Here is a 19,793-nt window from a genome sequence, read left to right as displayed (position 1 = left end):
CGTGAGACTGTACAATAACTACATTAATAACAAATTAAACGCATTAAAAAAAGTAAATGCAACCCTGATATTGTACGCTCAATTAAAGTGGACAGATGAATAATAAATAATTTGGTAGCTCTTCATGGTGGATGTTGGAAGGCACCATCCTAAATAAAGATCATAAACTGCATTTGCCTTCCCCATACTGATGTTTTGGAAACACATCATGCCACGTGTGCCTCCAAAAATAAATTGATGCTCATGACTATACATCGGATTATAAAGCCATTTTCTGTTTTGGACCGCTTAACAATCCACTGACAGATGCTCTACAAATCGGAGAAAGCTCAAGACCACAATCACACTATCCGGGTACGGCAATCCTATGTGACTAACTCCCCAGTGTGATTTTGAGCGCCTTATAGATGGTTGACCAAGGTGACTTCTAGGTGGTACAAAGGTGTAGCACCCCAAGCTAGCGAATGAGCCTGATGGTGGTATGGGGCCTATTCCCTTATCACCCTCAATTAGTCCCCACAATAAGGCAGGGGACACTCGCAGAGACCGTGCCATCATCACTGGCCCTTCAATAAACATCAAAGGGACACCTTGACTCAAACAAAATCAGCCAACCACTGAATGAATACCAAGAGCCCGGGAACCCTAGTTTCAACCCTTCTGCCCCTTGCACGAAGCACTGTGCTAGCAACAGTCCCTTTAAGAGCACAGGACCCAAGCATAGCATAGAGGAATTGGGTAAGATTCCTCATAACCAATGTGACAGACTGGCCAACAGCCCTAGGAAATACCTGCTCAAGCGGCGGCCACCAAGTGCTGATTTCCAAGGTTTCCGCACTTGTTCACATATGGATATTGATTGTTAAATAAATGTGTGGATAATAGATTTTGCAATTGTTGTTTCTGGTACTCTGTTTAATCGAGTTATCTTTATTATTGGAGCTTAGATTGAAGTTGCATAACATTTTTGAAATGCATGGCACTCTTAAGGATTTCACATGATAGGTTATTTCCATTCTTAGCTTAACTAATTTTGAGTTATGCTGCCATTACAATTTTTTAAAGGCAATGTTTTAATGATCCTACTCTCTTGATATCAGAATGTTTGTTTACATTTACATTTTGATTTGTTTTCTTTTCCAGGTACAACCAGGAACTGAAAGCCAAGGGCATTGCACCACCCCCAAAAGAAGAGGCATAACCTGTCGTAATTGATGGAAGATTTTTTGCGAGGACTGGATAACTAGTTGTACTAACTGGTTCAATCGCTTTGGATGTTACGGAGAAAGAAAGGAATTTCTTTTACTAATCATGTCCGCCAGTAAAGCTGAAGTTTCTATACATATAGGTCATATAAGGAAAAAATAAACTTTTCTTTTACACTTTTGTTGCCATGATCAGTATAATACAGGTCAGATTTGTGTTTTATGTTTTTATAAAGAAACGCCTTGTCTCGTTTTCTTGTGTCTCTGGATTGCTGAAATGAATCTAAGAACCTTAGGAGCCCGCATTTTGATTGCTGTGATGCTACGTAATGAAACCTAACCTAGGTTGAAATATTGTCAAGGTTCTCTTGTGGTCACCCAAGTGCAGTTTTTGCCCCTCTAATTTTTTCACATCGCAAAATTGGGTTTAATTCTGATTCTTAATTGTCTTGGTGGGCATTCCCTTTAGACCCCACAAAAATCATGCATCTAATCTACAGCACCAAGTAGGATAATGAGTTGGGGCCTTCAGATGGCACAGCAAGTAGAGCGCTTGCTTTCACATCCGTGCAGAGCCTGCCGACACAGGTTCGAATCCTGGCAGGGCCAAACTCAGCCTTTCATCCTTCTGAGGTCGATAAATGAGCACCACACACTGTGGGTAATAATAAGCAGTGCTCATATGCCTTGAGGGTTCGTAGTGCTATATAATTACAAAATTATTATTAATCATCAAAATGTTATTCGACTTTTTTTTCATAGCTGTCGAATAATTTACAACTCCTTTTCCCCAAGTGAACCAATCCTTAACAAACCTGTGCCATAGGGTGAGGGTGTGGTTGTGGTTAGGGGAATACGTTGTGCTTAGTCAATACTCCTCCATAAAATGCCAACCTTTATATTATTGAATGGCCCATATGTTTGCTGTTTCTGTGACTAGAATAAATGCAGTTGATTAAGGAAGGACATTATACACCCTAAAATGTTTTGTAATATTAGTGTTCGTCCTCTGCCACAGTTGAATTGTTTTAATTTGACCTTTTCCTCTTACATTATCATTTAATGGTCTACTGACTTAACCTTCTTTTAAATCACTGTGTAATTCGTTAGACCACTGGATTTTAAATCCATTTTGCTGTCCACCTCCCCGCCACAACTTTGAGCCTGGTAAAATGCTCTATTTTCCAATTTGCTAAAATGCCCCTAGCACATTTCCATATCCTCACATAAATGTAATCACAATTTTAATAGCCTATATCCCCACTTTAAACATTCGCACTACTGAAGTACTTGGATCATAAAACACCTGGTAACTGGACTTTAGAAAGTATTACTGAATATTCCGAATTTGATTATGAAATTCTTCATTACTAGGTGGCTAGGACTATTGCCCTGTTCAGAAGTGTCTGCACTTAGAGATGCACTAACCCACTTTCAAAATAAATCTGCGTAACTGGGTAACTATGCAATAACCACACTCTCTTGAGTTGCGTGTTACTTTGCATTCTTCTTTGCATGGATAGTTCATTCACTCAGATGCCTCATTATAGGATGCATAGGGGTTCGGGCTCCACCTCTCCAGTAGACATAAACCGGTAATTTCCTATTCAATGCACAGGTTATCACTACCTCACTTTTACTAATTGGGCCCTCTGCGCCTAGAGCTAGATAATACTTGTTTACCTGTGCAGCTCCTATTACTCACTCTTTGATTCCCAACATTGTTTCATATTTTTAAAAACTAGATGGGGGGGGGGGGGAAATATGAAGTGTCATAGAGCTGTTATATTTCCACAAATACATCTGCCTCGTCATTGTAGCAGAATGCTTATGGCTTGAAGACTTGAGTCCATCACTGGCTATATATGTTCGAATTGAATGGAAAAATATGCTGTTAAACAGGAAGTGGTATGTTAAATTAGATTCCCACGAATAACCCTTCATTGAACACGCTAAGTCGTAGACCCTGGAATGTTTTCAATTAAGTTGGGGCTGAAATATGCCATGGTGGGTGTGGCCTTGCTAATAACACGTTTTTTCGTTCATTGAATAACATTGATGATGCAAGTTATACAAATACTGGATATTTACTTCTTGCAATCCAGGTATTACATTTCTTTAAGCAAATATTAAACGTCAGTGATTGACATATGCTAAATGGTTTTTCTATCTTTTAAACCAGCACCATAATTGACCATTTTAAAATGTTTATAAAAACTCATTGAAATGTTCCATTGAATATTAAAAAGTCAAGCAATAAAAATCCTTGTTAAATACACTGATTAAATTGTGTGCCTCTACTTATCAATAAAAGCATGTTGCTCACAGTTGAAAGGAAAGCTACTTTGCTGCCTGGCTTCGCTGCAGCACCCACAGTAAGCAATGCTATCACTTTAGTGATGGCTTTACTTATGCTGCTTTAGGATTGCCCTCTGCAATATAGACGTGTAGGCCACACAATGATCCTATAAAGAGAACTTGGGGTTAAACAGGCTTTCTTTTATTTTTGGAATTAAAGATCACTAGTCTCTTCTTGGAGACTAGTATTCACACCTGTAGAGTAGGACAGTCCTTTTCTAGAAATGTTAACTTTGATTCTCTCGCAGAGGATTATCAGGTGTTCCCTTACACTGTCGTCTGTATCTTTCATCATATTCAGTTCTTAGTTTTGGATACAGGAACAAGGTGTCTAATTCTTTCCCCAATCGTTGGGAGTGTAATAGTTTCTCAATTAGGCTTGGGCTCTGCCACAAGAGCAGAATCTTTCTTGAGTTCCTTTGCTCCAACTATTTCTTTCACATTCCTACTTTCAGTTCCCTGTACCTTCTTCACCCATCTGGACTCATTTGCACCTTGGTGACAAATGAGGGATGTTCACAATCTGCAGATCTTTTAAGATCTTATACATCTCTACCTCCTTGGGCACCTTCTTCACTACTGTGCCGCACCACCCTTCTCTTGCCTCCTCCTTCTGGTCATTCATCTCCACCAGCTGATGGTCTATGCCGACCTCCTCCTCCTATTTCACTTCCACTTCATCTACTTGATGTTCTCGTCCCACCTCTGCCCCCTCTCATCTGCAACCTTCTTCTTTTACAGTCCTCAAACTGCTGCCTGACTCCCTCTGCCATGCTCTGAGTCTCTCCAATAGCATGCCAAAAACGACCCCTAACACTTGCACTGACAGGTTAAGGATGTTGGCATTTATAGTCCCATAAACCCTCCCTCTGGGCTGGTCTCTCTGAGGTCTTGCTCATTGTCTTGGAATTAGTTGGAACTTGGCATTGGTTTATAGTAATAAGGTACAGCTGAAAGTACTGAATGATGGGGAGTTCAGGCCAAACTTATAAAAGGTCTTTCTACCATTTTTGGAGTCCACATGTAGGCATTATTGTAGCTGGTCTTCAACCTCACCCCATGTCTGCATTAGCTGTGCCTTTGCCCTAGAACGGGCTTCCCATTCAGGGCTCGCAAAATCTACTAGCCCACTAGCATTGGCGAGTAGTTTTTTTTTTTTATGAAGGGCGAGTACCATTTGCATGATACTCGACCCTGCCGGCGAGTATGAGGATGTTAGAAACGTATTGTTCACTTAATGCAAACACACATTGTTTGCAGTAAATGGCCAATACAAGTTTCACTGTGCATGCTTGACAGCATTGCAATGGACCAAAAACACGTTTTGGACTAATGGGGGTCTCGCACCTTTACTTTATTACATTTATATTGCACAACGATAAACCCATAGGTGTGAGGGTGCAGACGAGACAAAAAGGTCAAATATTAGATCTGGAAGCAGGAGGAGACTGAGGATCGTGTACTACTTAAAAAGGAATGTTTTTAGGTCCTTCTTGAAGTTGCTCATGGCTACAGAGTATCTCGACTGAGCTGGTAGGGTGTTCCAGATAGCTGGTGCCACAAAGGCACCCCATTGTGCTTTCTTGGTTTTGACTTTGGGCTGGTGAAGCAGCGAAGATTTCTGCGATTGAATTTTATTCCTATGTATCTTTGAAGGTAAGTGGGCATAATGCCCTTGAGACATTTAAAGGTAATAACCATGAGTCTGAAGGTAATACGCGCATCCACGGGCAACCAGAGCAAAGCGCGACGTGCCTCAGACACATGTGCTCTGTAGGCCAGACCAGAAATAACTCTGACTGCTCTTTTCTGCACCACCTGAAGGCGACTGATGGTCTTTTTGCTAGCACCTGCTAAGGAGGCTGCAGCAATAGTCCAATTTAGCACCTATGATGGCACAAGCAATGGACTGTGCATTGGGTTGAGAAATAAATGGTTACATGTGGGATAACAGTTTAATATAGTAGGTGGCCGAGGACACAGTACTAGCCACATAAGAATTCATAGTAAGCGATTGGTCCAGAACCACCTCCAGGATCTTAACTTTGGAAAGAGGGAATGAGAGCAGCTCCCAGCTGAAAATATTTATACTGAGTCTAGACAAAATGCTGTTAGAACCCACAATCATGAGTTCCGTCTTTCCTCGGTTTAAGGCGAGATTATTCAGCATCATCCAGTGTTCGATGATTGTGAATATGCGATTTAGTTATTTCGTCCTGATTGTGCTGACCAGTGAGGGGGATGACACATTGTGTGTCATCTGCGTAATTGAAGAATAAAATGCCCTCCTGGGCAAGGTGGGCAAAGAAGGGAGTCATGAAAATATTATTTTGAGGGGATTGGGTCCTCCGACGTATTCCATATCTATGACATGTAATCACCACAGCTGTGCTGCTTCGGAAACTTTTCTCGGCGTCTGCGTCCTGCGTCGACGACGTCGATGCGCCACCGTCGAGGGCCTCCTCCGACGTCATCCGATGTGATAAGTAGGACGCCCGTAGCCTCAGTTCCGTTTTTTCCGCAAACGTGTTGCTTCGTGATTCTCGGTTCACGCCTCGACTCTTTGGAGTTCTGTTCGTCTCGGTTCTTCGAATCTGTTGGTTTGTGCAAATCCTTCGTGTGAAGATGTCTTCTACTTCGTCTTCGACCCCGCGTCCGGGTTTCAAGAAGTGCGGGGAGTGTGGGTCCAAGATGTCGGTGACGGACTCGCACGACGCCTGCCTCTGGTGCCTCGGGGAGGCCCACGACACGGATGACTATCGACTGCCAGTCGCTCACGTCCAAAGCCTTACGCGAACGTAAGAAGAAGTTGTCGGTAGGTCGGGTGTCCAAGCCCAGGAAGTTGAAGTCTGTGGGGCTTTCGACGGATTATTCGAGGGGTGACTCTCCGCGTCATCGTCGGAAGTCTCGTGGGTCTCCTTCTAGGAGTCGGTCGCCACTCCTCAGCCTCTTAGAGGCGTTCTCGGAAGCGCCGACACCGGTCGTCTTCCAGGTCCTCCTCGGAGGACTCTGCCCGGCAAGTCGCTTACCCCACCAGCCGTGCGACGCCAGAGGAATGGGCTTCCTTCGGGAAGAAAATGCTGGCGTTTCTTGAGTCGCAGGGTACTAAGCCGTCCGCGCCCCCGAGTGGGGTCGGTCGTGTGAGGTCGAGAGACGCCGCTCGCATGAGTGGTCGGCACGAGTCACGGGAGAGGTCCCGTTCGGACAAGGAGACTCGTTCTCGCCGTACCCGTTCCAGGTCCCGGTCCTCGACGCGTTCGAGACCGTGTGCACCTGTGAAGTCTTCGAGGAAGACATCGACGTCGAGGGCGTCGACAGGCTTTCTCGAGGCTCCGGCTTCGAGGAAGTCGTCGACGCTCAGGTCGTCGAGGGACACGCTCGGGGCTCCGGCCTCGAGGGCTGTGTCGACGCCGCCGATGCTGGAGGCACTGCGTCTGACGTCGACGCCGATTTCCTCGGCGCCGATGCCGGTTCTCTCGGCGCCGATTCGCTTGACGCCATCGACGCCTTTCGTGTCGGAGGTACCCCGTGGCACGGGAGAACCCCCTAGGAAGGCTCTGGTTAAGAGCAAGCACTCTCGGGTGCCTTCTTTTCGCCACCTGGACTATATTTCAGAGGCGGATGAGGATTCTGATGGCCTGGTTCCTAGTCAGGTTCCAGATGAAATTGTCTCGGGCCATAGTCAGTTTGACGATTTGAGACAGTCACTGCATGATGCCAGTGGACTGGACACCTCTCCGGAGGTGGAGTTTTGTAGGCCTGATCCTGGCTCTCATGCGGATTCCTCGTACCGGCGCCTTATGGCTAGGGTTTCTGAGTACTTGGGATGGTCTGCTCCCCCAGGGGAGTTTGTACAGGATGATCTGACGGACATCCTTGATGTTGGTCCCCCAACTGACCCGGTACTGCCGTTCCATATGGCTTTACAGAGAAGGGTGGCGGCGGCTTGGACTGCTCCAGAGAGTCTTCCGGCGGTGGGCAGATCCTTGTCGCGAAAATACCGTCCAGCCAGTAGCAACCCCTGCTACTTGACCAGGCACCCCACTCCGGAGAGTTTGGTGTTGCAGGCGGCCCCGGCAAAGCAGGCGTCGTACCCTACCATCCCTCCTGATAGGGACGACAAACGTTTTGATGGTTCGGCGAAGAAAGTGTTTTCTTCTGGTGGTATGGCGCTTCAGGCGGCCAACTCCATTTGTGCCTTGTCTCGTTTCACACACTCTCTGTGGAACTGTGTTGCGTTGGCGGCTGAACATATTCCCGAAGGGGACGAACGGGATAGTTTCCTTGCTATGGTCCAGGATGGTAAGGATGCCATGTGTGAGTCCGTTCAGTCGGGTTTGGATTTAGCTGAATGCGTCAGTAGGTCCATGGCGGTGAGCACCGTGATACGCAGGTTTGCGTGGTTGCGGAAGTCGGGGTTTGCTCCTGATGTGCAGTCCCGGCTCCTCAACATGCCCTTTGACGGTGAACACCTTTTTGGCAGCAAGGCTGACGAGAGCCTTGAGAGGTTGCAGGCCTCAAAAGCTGCAGCGAAGTCGTTGGGCGCTGCAGTTCGCCAACCTCCGCCTTTTCGTCCTAGGGGACAGCAGTGGAGGGGTGGTTCCTTTCGCTATTACTCATCCTTCAGTAAAGCGAGAGGTGCTGGCAGTCAAAGAGGCCATCGCAGGGGTACCAGAGGTGGAGGACAGGGTAACTGTGGTGCCAAGGCCGCTCGGGCAGTTGCCTCTTTGCCCTCAGGTAACGCCGCAGCCGCTCCCACTCAGTCGTGAGGCCATGTCCCATGGTTCGCCGGTTGGGGGAAGGCTGGCGCAGCATCTTGTAGAGTGGCAAGCCATTACTTCAGATGTGTGGGTTCTGGAGATCATAACCCACGGCTACTGTCTTCGCTTTCGGCACAGGCCTCGCGACAATCCACCGGGGAGCCTCTTTGCAGAGTCCGGATCCGCTCCTTGCGCAGGAAATTCAAGCCCTGCTGGAGAAAGGCGCCATAGAACTGGTGCCTGTAGCAGAGAGGAACAAGGGATGGTATTCCCCTTATTTTTTGATTTCGAAGAAAGACTGGGGATTGAGACCCATCATGGACTTGCGCGGTTTGAACAAACTCCTCAGGAAGGACAAGTTCAAGATGGTTACTCTCTCTCAAGTCCTCCAGGCCCTTCAGCTTCAGGACTGGTTGGTGTCACTCGACCTCAAGGATGCTTACTTCTTGTGCTTGGGATGGATCGGCACATGGAGGTACCTGAGGTTCGCGGTTGGCGACTCGCACTTTCAGTTTCGGGTCCTGCCGTTCGGATTGACCTCCGCCCGAGGGTTTTCACCAAGCTCATGGTGGTGGTGGCAGCGCATCTCAGGCAAGGGGGGATTCACGTCTACCCCTACCTGGACGATTGGTTGATCAGGGGGTGCTCTCCCGAGCAAGTCCTGGATCATCTGTCCGTCACCTGCCGCTCCCTTCACAGGCTGGGCTTCTCCCGCAATTTAAAGAAGTCCCATTTGACGCCGACACAGCGGCTCCAGTACATAGGAGCGGTGCTCGTCACTTCCCTGGGGCAGTGTTTTCCTCCCCAGGTGAGGGCTCTTCACATTCAGCAGATGGTGCACAAGTTTCAGCATGCCCAGACGCTCCCTGCGTTCGAGTTCTTGAGGTTGCTCGGCCTCATGGCATCCTGCATTCTTTTGGTGCCAGAGGCTCGCCTGCGGATGCGATCTTTGCAGTGGGCACTCAAGACGCAATGGTCGCAGTCCTCCGGCAGGATGTCGGACCCGGTTCGGGTGCCGCCCTCGGTCGCCCGGGATCTTCTGTGGTGGGCCGTCGAAGGCAACTTGATGAAGGGGGCTCAATTTTGGCTTCCCTGGCCGGAGGTGACGATCGTGACGGATGCATCCCTCACGGGATGGGGTGCTCATGCCAACGGGCTGACAGGCAGCGGTCGTTGGTCTCCGTCGGAGTCCAGACTCCATATCAATCTTTTGGAGCGGAGGGCCATCAGGCTAGCCCTGAAGGCTTTTCTGCCGACTGTGCGAGGAAAGAGTGTCCTGATCCTGACGGACAATACAGTGGCCATGCACTACCTCAACAAAAAGGGGGGGCGGGGGGGGAGGGTCACTTCCTCTGTGCAGGGAGGCGATGCAGCTCGAGTTCTGGGCCATCCAGCAGGAAGTTTTGATCTCGGCAGTTCATCTGGCCGGAGACGAGAACGTGACGGCGGACGCTCTGAGCAGGCAGAGCGCAATCTCTCACGAGTGGGAGGTGGCTCAGGAGATTCTCCTGGAGATCTTCGCCCTTTGGGGGACCCCTCAAGTGGATCTCTTCGCCTCCAGTGTCAACCGGAAGTGCGAAAGGTTTTGATCGCGGGAATTTCCTCCAAAAGGAGCCTTAGGAGACGCGTTCGTGGTGGAGTGGTCATTCCTGCTGCTGTACGCGTTTCTGCCAGTCCCCGTCATCCCGCAAGTGCTGCGGAGGTTACGGAAGTTCGGTTCCCGGATGATCCTTATTGCCCCGGCGTGGGCTCGGAGGTCGTGGTACCCGGACCTTCTCGACTTATCCGTCTGCCCTCCACGTCGTCTTCCCTACCGAGACGATCTGCTCTCACGGGAGGGGTGTCAGGTTCTCCATCCAGAGGTCAGATCCCTCAACCTTCACGCTTGGCTTCTGAAGGGTTGAGGTATAAGGATTGGGACCTCCCTGAGGACGTGATGGAGGTGTTGCTTTCGGCCCGAAGGCCAGCAACAAAGTCTCTGTACCGTTGGCGTAAGTTCTGCGACTGGTGCAGAGTTCAGAATGTGGATCCTTTTGCATGCGACATCCCCATGGTTCTGTCCTTTTTACTTTCTTTGGCCCACAGGGGCTTGCAAGTGGGTACCGTTAAAGGTTACCTGGCGGCGCTGTCCATCTTTAAGCGCTCATCTGAAGTGTTCTTACTTTAAAATCCCTTTGATTTCACAGTTTCTGAAAGGGCTCACTAATGTGTTCCCTCCGTCACCTTTCCTGGTGCCCGGTTGGGATTTAAACCTTGTTCTTAAGTTTCTTATGGGTGCTCCATTTGAGCCTTTACATTCTTGCCCTTTGAGGCTGTTAACTCTGAAAACTGTGTTTTTAGTTGCGGTTGCTTCCGCTCGCAGAGTGAGTGAGTTACAGGCACTTTCAGTTAAGCCTCCCTTCACTGTATTTCACAAGGACAGGGTTGTCCTTAGAGTTCGTCCTTCTTTTCTTCCGAAGGTAGTGACGGAATTTCATTTGGCCCAGAAGGTTGTTCTTCCGGCATTCTATCCTCCTCCGCATCCTGGTAGGGAAGAGGAGAGGCTCCATAGGCTTGATCCTAGGAGAGCTTTAAGCTTTTATGTTTCACGCATGTCCCGGGTCAGAGTGGACGATCAACTCTTTATTGGTTACGCTGGAAAGCGTTTGGGGCAAGCTGTGACGAAACAGACTTTGTCTCGCTGTATTATTTTGGCCATCTCGGAGTGCTACCGCTTGGCGGGTAAGGACCCACCGGCTGGCTTGCGGGCCCATTCTACCAGGGGGTATGGCTGCGTCTACTGCCCTGCAGAGGGGTGTTCCTATTCGCAACATCTGTGATGCAGCCACCTGGGCTTCAGTACATACATTTGTACGTCACTATTCCCTCGTTTCCATCCGAGCACAGGATCTGGCCTTTGGCAAGGCGGTCCTTTGCTCTGCTATTTGATTGGCTATTCTAAATCTTGATTCTAAATTCTTTCCCTCCTCCTTGCTCTGGTACTGCTTTGGGAGTCTGTCATAGATATGGAATACGTCGAAGGACCCAATCCCCTCGAAGAACAAGTTACTTTCTTACCTGGTAACGTTCTTTCGATGGGATGGTCCGACGACGTATTCCATATCGCTCCCGCCCTGCCTTCCCCGCTGCAGAATTTCTTTTGCGATTGCAGCTTACGTTCCGCAAGGCTTTGTGTCTGACTGGCAGTTGACTAGTGTCTCACGTTCTGGGGGAAAAAACTACAACTGAGGCTACGGGCGTCGTGCGTCCTACTTATCACATCGGATGACGTCGGAGGAGGCCCTCGACGCAGACGCCGAGAAAAGTTTCCGAAGCAGCACAGCTGTGGTGATTACATGTTATAGATATGGAATACGTCGTCGGACCATCCCATCGAAAGAACGTTACCAGGTAAGAAAGTAACTTGTTCATATGCAAGGTGACAAGCTGGCTCCTTGAGGTACACCAAAGTGTATCTTAATAGCAGGAGCCTTGGCATCATGAGCGCATACTCTACCAGATCTATTAGACACAAAGGAGAGTAACCAATTTTTGGCGACGGCGAGCAGTTGGCTACTGACATAAGCCTTTCTGCCAGTATGACATGGTCGACAAGGTCGAACGCTGCCGATTGGTCCAAAGAGATGAGAAGGGAGACCTTCTGATTGTCCATTCTTTGGAGCAGTTGTGACTTGAGATCCAATTATGAGGTTTCGGTGCCGAAACCGTGTCTAAACCCTAACTGGAAAGAGTTCAGATTAGGGTGTGAGCTAAGGTGTTGAGCCAACTGAATATAAGCAAGCCGATCCAATATCTTTAAAAGGAACGGGGTATTAGTTATTGGCCTGTAATTAGTGGGTATTCCTTGATCTAAATTGGGTTTTTTCAATAATGGAGTAACCCAGGCTTGTTTCAGGTCAACTGGAATCATGCAACTCCGAAGTGAAGCATTAATGAATTTACATATAGCCTGTACCAGAGTAGGGTGGGGCACGTTTTAATGATGGCAGAGGCAAATGGATCACCTGTGCAATTAGTTGCTTTGAGTTTGTTCCCATATCAGAGGTGGAGCTTGCCTCCATTATCGACAAAGTCAAAGTTGGGGATGTCTGCATCCCTGGCAAAGGTGTTATTGGCCATGTGGGTGCCCTGTATGTCAAGTGCACTTTTTTGGTGGCTATGGTTTCTCGGATACCATTAAGTTTATTGGCCATGGTGTGATGCTGGAAATGCATCGGAGGGACAGGGCCTCCGTATCCTTGTCCTTTACTGCTTTTTATCGTGTGTTCTGTCGTGTTTTCCGCGCAGGAGTTCATGTGGGATTCCTGGCGGTGCAGCTTTCTTTTGGTTTGGTGAACGGACCTGTGGGATACCCTTATGGCACCCATGGGTGGGGGTACAACCCTGTGCCCCTAGTGTTTTTGGGCACCTGTGGGTGGCCCGCAGAGCAGGGTATGGGCTGGTGGCAGCTCCATGCTGAATGTGACAGGTGCGCGACGTATCCTCCATTTTGGGATACCCCGGCCCTGCCATTGGGATCAGTTGATTCCTGATGGAAAACAAGATGGCCCCGGTGGCCTCTTGCTTTCTACTACCCATTACCTTGTTTTCCCAAAGTCCTGGGAAGCCCTGACTCTGTCCCTTCCCCGACTGGCTGTTGGATGGAAGTGCCATATATGGTGTTGTGAAGGCCCGGCCAGACTAGCTGCAGCCTTCCCGGTGATGTATGTTGTGGGTACCTCCTGTGGGTGGGACCTGGGTGAATGGAGTGTGTGACGAATATGCATTCTGTGTTGTGGGTGTCTAGTATCTGGTGGTTGACACAATGACTGAGACAACCCTGCCCGAAACCGGTATGAATGCAGCTTGAAGTGTTGAATGGCTCGGTACTTGTCCCAATACACATAACTTGTTGTGAGTCTGGAGAGAAGTGAATGGCCTGAATACCTCGTGTGTCTGATTGGCTGCCTACCTGCATGAATGCCCGTAGTCATGATTGGATGCTTGAGTGTGACGCAGCGGAATGAATGGGAGATCAACAGTATATCTGGGGACCTCTCACTGCTAGGAATCGGGTTCAGAAGCTGAAGTCCACTACGACGAGTAACTGACGCTTGACCTTGAAACCTCCGCTGGATGAGAAGGAGTGCTGTGGCTCTCCCTCGCAATCTGAAGGCTGCTGTTGCCAAGGACTGACCCAGAGAGGATCTGGTAAGGCGCCCTCTTCCCGAGCTACGAGGGACCATCGTGCACAGCTGATCTTTGCCAAATCTCCCTGGTAGACAGACCTTTGACAGGCTGCCGACCCGATAGGGGACTGCTGCGAAACTCCAAGGAGAAGCACTCGGACTGTTGTCTGCCACTGTCGACAACCACCGTCGTCGACCGGAGCCGCTGTGCTCCCGTTTGCCTAAGAACTTCCATTGATCATCGGACGCTCTCGTCTGCATCGTCACTCGCTTGTCTCCCACTGGAGAAGGCCCGACCGTCGACGCACCGAGGACCATCCGCGGGTGGGTTTCCCGCCACCTACAGACCGCAGAGACGCCGACGCCCCTGCTGGGCACAGTTCTTCATCATCTCTTTGCGGTCCAGAACTATTGTCACCGAGGTGCCCCGCACGCCTCTTCCTTGCAGGACGACAACGCTCTGTTGACGAGCACCACTAGGAATGAAGCTGCCACTTCCCTGCCATAGTTCACCCTGTTCTCCGTCGGACGTTCGATGACCCGTGACTCCTGCCTTAAAGGGAGGGCACTCAAGAAGGGCCGTCGATTTCCCTGACACCGAACGCCAAGTTCCCCGACACCTCTCGACGATCCGTGGCTCCCGCCTGAAAGGGAGGCACTCAAGAAGGATCGGTTGCTGCCATGTCGGAGAACTCTACTCCACCAGGTACATTGGGGGGGGGGTAAAACCTTAATAGGAAGCAGTAAGACTATTGAACATTTGGACTGGGCTTGTGCTATATATCTTTATCTACAGGTTGCCCAGGTGGGGGGGGAATCTCCACACAGAACTGTCTAGGTAACGGGGCCAGCATTCTGCCCATTGTTTCAACCATCTTACGTTCCTGCCTATCTCTTGCTGGTTTACTCGTTATTGATCTGTGACATTTTAACCGTACAGTTGATGCACGTTAATGAGATTTGATAACAGTGGTACCACTCTAGACGTGTATATATTTATCATTATTGACTTCCAAGTACAAAGTGCGTTATTGTGATCGTGTACATACCTTTAAATTATATAAAGACTGTTTTCAGTAATAGTGTGTGGACATTCCTTTGTGGGGGTTCAGGGACTACACTGTACTTAAGAACCAACCCGCATCACCTCCTGAGAAGTTGGGCCTTGATTGCTCGTACATTGCTACCGTAATAGAGAATCTTGGCTGGGGTCTGCTGTGCCTCTCCTCTACCATATAGAGAGCAGAAGTACAGACACCCCCTACCAGTCTTTACACATGGCATTCTGAATATTCAAGCACCAGTCATTTTCTATGATCATCGATACTACAGGTTCTGGGACAGTCTCTTGTTCTTTCAGAATTTTGAATAATTCTTTACAGTTCGAAGTAGCCTGTAGGATTCTGGAGTCCAGATAAGATTTCTTGGCTTCAGTAATAGCTCTTTTGTAATTATGAGCGGATACTTTGTAGTTAATGTTGTAGATGATTGATTTTCCAAATGTGGAATAACTTAAGGGAGGCAGCTTTCAAAGATTGAAGTTCAGAGGAAAACCAAGGATTGGTAGGTTTCCTTTCGGGTGATATTTTTTTTAACTTTCATAGGTGCGAGAGAGTCCGCTACCAATTTGAGGTTGGAGCTAAATTAGAGAGCACGTCAACATCGCCTGTCTCTAGGATATGTAAAGTCTGAGAAGTAAGAGCTTATATTTTATCCAAGGTCTGAAGATTCCCCTGGTTATCGTATCACACAATCGCATCTCAGGTTATTGTTCATGATTACTTTAACTTTTATCGTTACCAAGCGTGTAACTCTTACCAAACTTTCCCTCCAACAGAACTAAAGTCAACCCTCGTGTGATGGCTAAACCTAGGTTGCGCTGATGGCCGCTTATCTAGGGTGAGGGGCTAGGTTAAGATAACTGGTCCTATGGCTTATCTTTTCCAGTCACTATTTCCATGTAGTCTAATATTCTAAAAGGCACATGTCATGTGTGCAAGATAATTTGTCAACTGCTTCACAAATGAAATCTGTCTTTATTCATTTTCTTTGTTTAGCAGAAACAAAGAATCATAAGAACTTATCAATGTATGGATATTCTGTCATAGATCAATGGACCGAGGTTGCTCAGTATTGCACCCCAACAGTACACCAGAATCTTAATTATTTAAAATTCTTATAGAGTTAATAAAACAAATTTCCATCCTCTCTAAGGGGAAAGAAAACGACCTTTACCAATCCAGTGGTCAATTTCTTTTAGGAAGGTCAGATCAGGCCTACTGGTTTCACTTTCTTCAGGGCCACGCAAACCGCACTGTTTTGTGTGCTGTCACAAAAGCTTTAAGGCAGCTTTTTTCTGTCGGTAGGACACCTCATCTGTAGATGATAGAACGGGGTGATGGGCTTGGGGAGAGACGCATACTGTTTAGTATATAGTTCTCTCTTTAATACTTCTTACAATCAAGATAACTTGGAGTTGAATCAACTTTCCTTACCCTTATCTTGTTAGTCCCAATCTGTTGGTCCATGTAGGCAGGGCGACTGGTACTTTTTTCTCTCGGACGTATTTGCATTAGTCGTTCCTGTTTGCTCTAAGATATCAAAACACTGTTTTTAGGGCACTGGCCGGGGGCATTTTTAGCACTGTCAATATGTTAAAATTTTCGGCATCTTTAGTGCCTAATTAGGGGAGTTATGTCTGTGACACAACTCCTAATACATCTACCAAAAGAGTTCTTTTCAAAGGAAAGGGACTTGATTACATTGCAAATCTACATACTTTTGAAATGTCCGATTGAAACCTTTTCGTTACCATAAAGGCTCACCTTTTACTTTGGGCTGCGGATCGTTTAAAGACACTTAAGATTCCACATACAGAGCGGTCTGCTGCAATGTCGGCAGTCCGTTCTGGTGGTTTTGTTTTTTCGGCATTTGCGCGTTGTACACGGCATCTAAAGCACATGCGCCGAATCGAAAATGCTGTGAACAGTCTTTTGGAAACCAAGGGCGCCATCTTTTATCTTTCGTATCCAAATCATATCGATACTGATAATTCATTCTGATATTTCATAACCAACATCCTAGAAACAGCTGTCATGTATCTGGCTAGTTTGCTGCACTGTTCTCCATGTATATGTTTGGATGATTTCCTTTAAACTGTGGTTTTTGATGTGACGGCAGATATCAGATTTGATATCTGATTGCAAATCGCTCAGACTTTTCTGGCTTTGCAATCCCAACCAGATCAGGGACCTGATGATATTCTATTCACAGGATATTCTATATTCTCCAGCATGGGGTCTGGCATGGATTCACATGCTCATGAATATTCCTGGGAATCCTCAGTAAAGAAGAAATCAGTATCAGTTTCTGATCTGTCTTTCTCAGTAGTAACCAATCACTGGTCTCTGGATCATACTGCCCCCAGCCAATGACTGCCCTCTCCCTAAACCCTGCCTCTGGCAGCCATCTTCAGATTTTTACCAACACGTTCAAGTGTTGGAAGTCCTCGTGCTTAGCTCTCAAGCTTTTGCTGCATTTTCATGCTTTTTTCAAAGAGAATTTCTCATTTTTCGGTCAAATAGAGCCTGAAGCTCCACCGTCTCTACATCCGATAAACTGGGATCCGTGTCGGATTTTTCTACGCCCCTCAAGGGAGAAGATTTTTTTGAGTTACGCTTCTTGGAGGATTCCAGAGGTTTCTGCGGCCTACCCGAACATGGCCCAGGAGAAAGGAAGCTCGGCACCCGGAAAGCTGTTCAGGGTCTGCCCTGGATGCCAGCTACAGAATGTGTTCAAGGAGGACGAGCATTCGAAATGTCTCTACTGCCTTCATGAGGACAAAACGCACGTGGAGAAGGACTGTGCGTTTTGCAGGAACATGTCAGAACGGACCATAAGGGACTGACACCTTCGTCTCTCCAACTGGCTGGAAGGAAGGAGTCCGTCAGGTGAGAAGAAGTCTGAGCGGCCTTCTAAGTCCTGTGAGGGCGCCCCGGCGACGGAGGTCCAACAGAAGGCAAAGCACTGTGAGTCCGCGGGCACCGGGAGCGCCAAACGGTCGGGCTCTTTGGCTGCCAGGCAGGGCGCACCTTCCCTGGCACCATCAACCACAAGCCAACGCTCTGGTTCGGGGAAGAGGAAATCCAAGAATCTGTGTAAGCCTCTGGAGAGGCCCCGGTCTATCTCAAAGGATTCGGCCGAGGGGAGTGAGGTGGTGACCCCCCGGTCCCCCCTAAGGTGAAGGCCTCAAACGCGCCTAAGGCAGTGAAGGCCTTGATTCACCCGGCCAAGGCCTCTATCCAGGGAGTCGCGGCAGCCTGTGGAGGCTACACCAGTGGAGGCGACCTCAGGGCCCAGGGTCTCCCTGCCTCCGTGGAGGGAAGCCTCTTTCAGACCCATCGAAAATACCCCCGTGAAGACCCCGGCGGAAAAAGAGTGGGGGGGCGGTGGCCATTGTGGATACGGACACAACATCCGAGGAGGAGTTGGCAGAAGTCCTAGAGGGCCTCGATGAGGCCCGTCCCCACAGGAGGGATCCCGACGAGGGTGATGATGAAAGTGACGGCGACATTGGCGAGAGCCCTAGTCAGCCGTCACTTCCGGAGCCGCAGGATAACTCGGCGGCCATTTTGTTGGCGATACAATCCTTCTGTTCAGAGATAGGGATGAGATTGCCCTTACCACCGACAGAGGACCCGGTACCAGGTCTGGCAGAGGAACCAGAGCCGGTCCCAGGGGGAAGCCCCCCGAACAAGAGAAGACAGATCTGCCCTGCCTTCTCAGCCCTCGCTGCCTGCTCGGCCTTTACCCACGTCCCCCGTCCCTGGGGATGACACGGGAACAGACACGACGGGTACTGACGACGGCGGGACAGAGCTCCCATCACGAGCCCGGGTCTCCCCATCCAATGAGATCCGATCTTTCCACGCAATGATCACCAGGGCATCCGAGCTTTTTCAGCTCTGCCCCGAGGAGAAGGAAGGTTTCCTTTACCAATGGAGAGAGGCCAGGAGGAAGTCAGTCCTCGCCGTGCCTCTACTGAATGACATCTGGGACGAGGGCGTCACCCTTCTCAAGAACCCTTCTATGACGCCTGCCAAGAAGGATCGGTATGAGAAGTACCTGGTCCCCGACGCGGCCCCTATGTGCCTTAGGGCACAACCTACCCCAGACTCGGTCGTCTCAGCGGCGGCCAAGAAGAAGAAAGTGGGGTGGAGGCGTCTGTCTCAACGTCAACTTCCCCGCCGGACAGCGAAGGGAAGAAGCTGGACGCAATGGGACGATGAGTTATCTCGTTGGCGGCAACAACGATTAAGGCGGCCAACGCCCTCGTGATCGTGGCCCGCTACGACAGGGAGTTATGGTTCAAGATCGCCCCCCTGTTGGACTTCCTACCGGATGACAAGAGGGCTGAGGCCCTGGAGATTTTGCAAGAAGGCGAAGTGGCGTCTGACCACGCCATTACGGTGGCAACGGACATTGCCGACACCGGTTTCCGCCAGCTAGGCAACAGCGTTTGCCTTAGATGATGAGGTTGGCTCAAGGCGACGGATTTCCGCCAGGATGTGCAAGCCAAGGTGCTGGACATGCCATTCGACGGGAACAACCTGTTTGGGAAAACGGTGGATGAGTCCCTCCAAGCCATCAAGGCGGACACAGAAACTGCTAGGGCCCTAAGCGTTGTCCGGCAACAGAGGCCGTCCTTTCGGAGCGCCGGAGGCAGAGTGCCTCCAAGGGATTCGGCGGTGGCTCCTCTACGTACCACCAAGCGGCCCCGCTCCTCGTCACAGGAAGCCTATAGAGGACGAGGCAAGTCAGGGGGACCCCGCCGTCATCAGGGAGGCCAAGGCGTCCACCAAGCAAGATTGAACTGACAACGGGGTCGGGCCCCCACCGAAGCACCCCGGTGGGAGGCCGGCTGGCGAAGGTCGTCAGCATGTTCGAGTCCATCTCCACCGACCGTTGGGTGCTGGACGCCCTGGCCTGAGGGCACGCCCTCGAATTTCTAAAAAAAAGTGCCCCCGCATTCCACCCGTGGTCAGGAAGGAAAATCACATCCCTCAACTACTCTTGGAGGTGAGGGCGTTGCTCAGAAAAGGTGCCATCGAGCTCGTCCCGAAGAGGCTCTGGGGCTCCGGAGTATACTCAAGGTACTACCTAGTAAAAAGAAGACAGGAGGATGGCGCCCCATCTTGGACCTGCGACGGCGGAACAAATGCATCAAGGCACAGAAATTCCGGATGGTCACCCTCCAGCACGTGCTGGGACAGCTGGAGGAGGGCGATTTCCTGTCGTCGTTG

The 19,793-nt window shown here is 49.3% G+C and overlaps 1 protein-coding gene across 1 annotated transcript in view; it reads left to right on the top strand.

Annotated features, from left to right (window-relative positions):
- MPC2 (mitochondrial pyruvate carrier 2) overlaps nt 1-1,382 on the top strand; it is a 157,273-nt gene extending 155,891 nt beyond the window's left edge. Inside the window, exon 5 of the mRNA XM_069636470.1 lies at nt 1,144-1,382. Coding sequence (XP_069492571.1) covers nt 1,144-1,201 — 58 coding nt within the window. The 3' untranslated portion in view covers nt 1,202-1,382. The remainder of the gene's footprint in view (nt 1-1,143) is intronic.
- Nucleotides 1,383-19,793: the final 18,411 nt, after the last annotated feature.

The sequence above is a fragment of the Ambystoma mexicanum genome, chromosome 7p (assembly GCF_040938575.1).
Source record: "Ambystoma mexicanum isolate Mex_15411 chromosome 7p, UKY_AmexF1_1, whole genome shotgun sequence".
Taxonomy (NCBI): Eukaryota; Metazoa; Chordata; class Amphibia; order Caudata; family Ambystomatidae; genus Ambystoma; species Ambystoma mexicanum.
The sequence above is the reverse complement of the archived record's forward strand: the minus strand, read 5'-3'. Positions and strand labels throughout refer to the sequence as shown.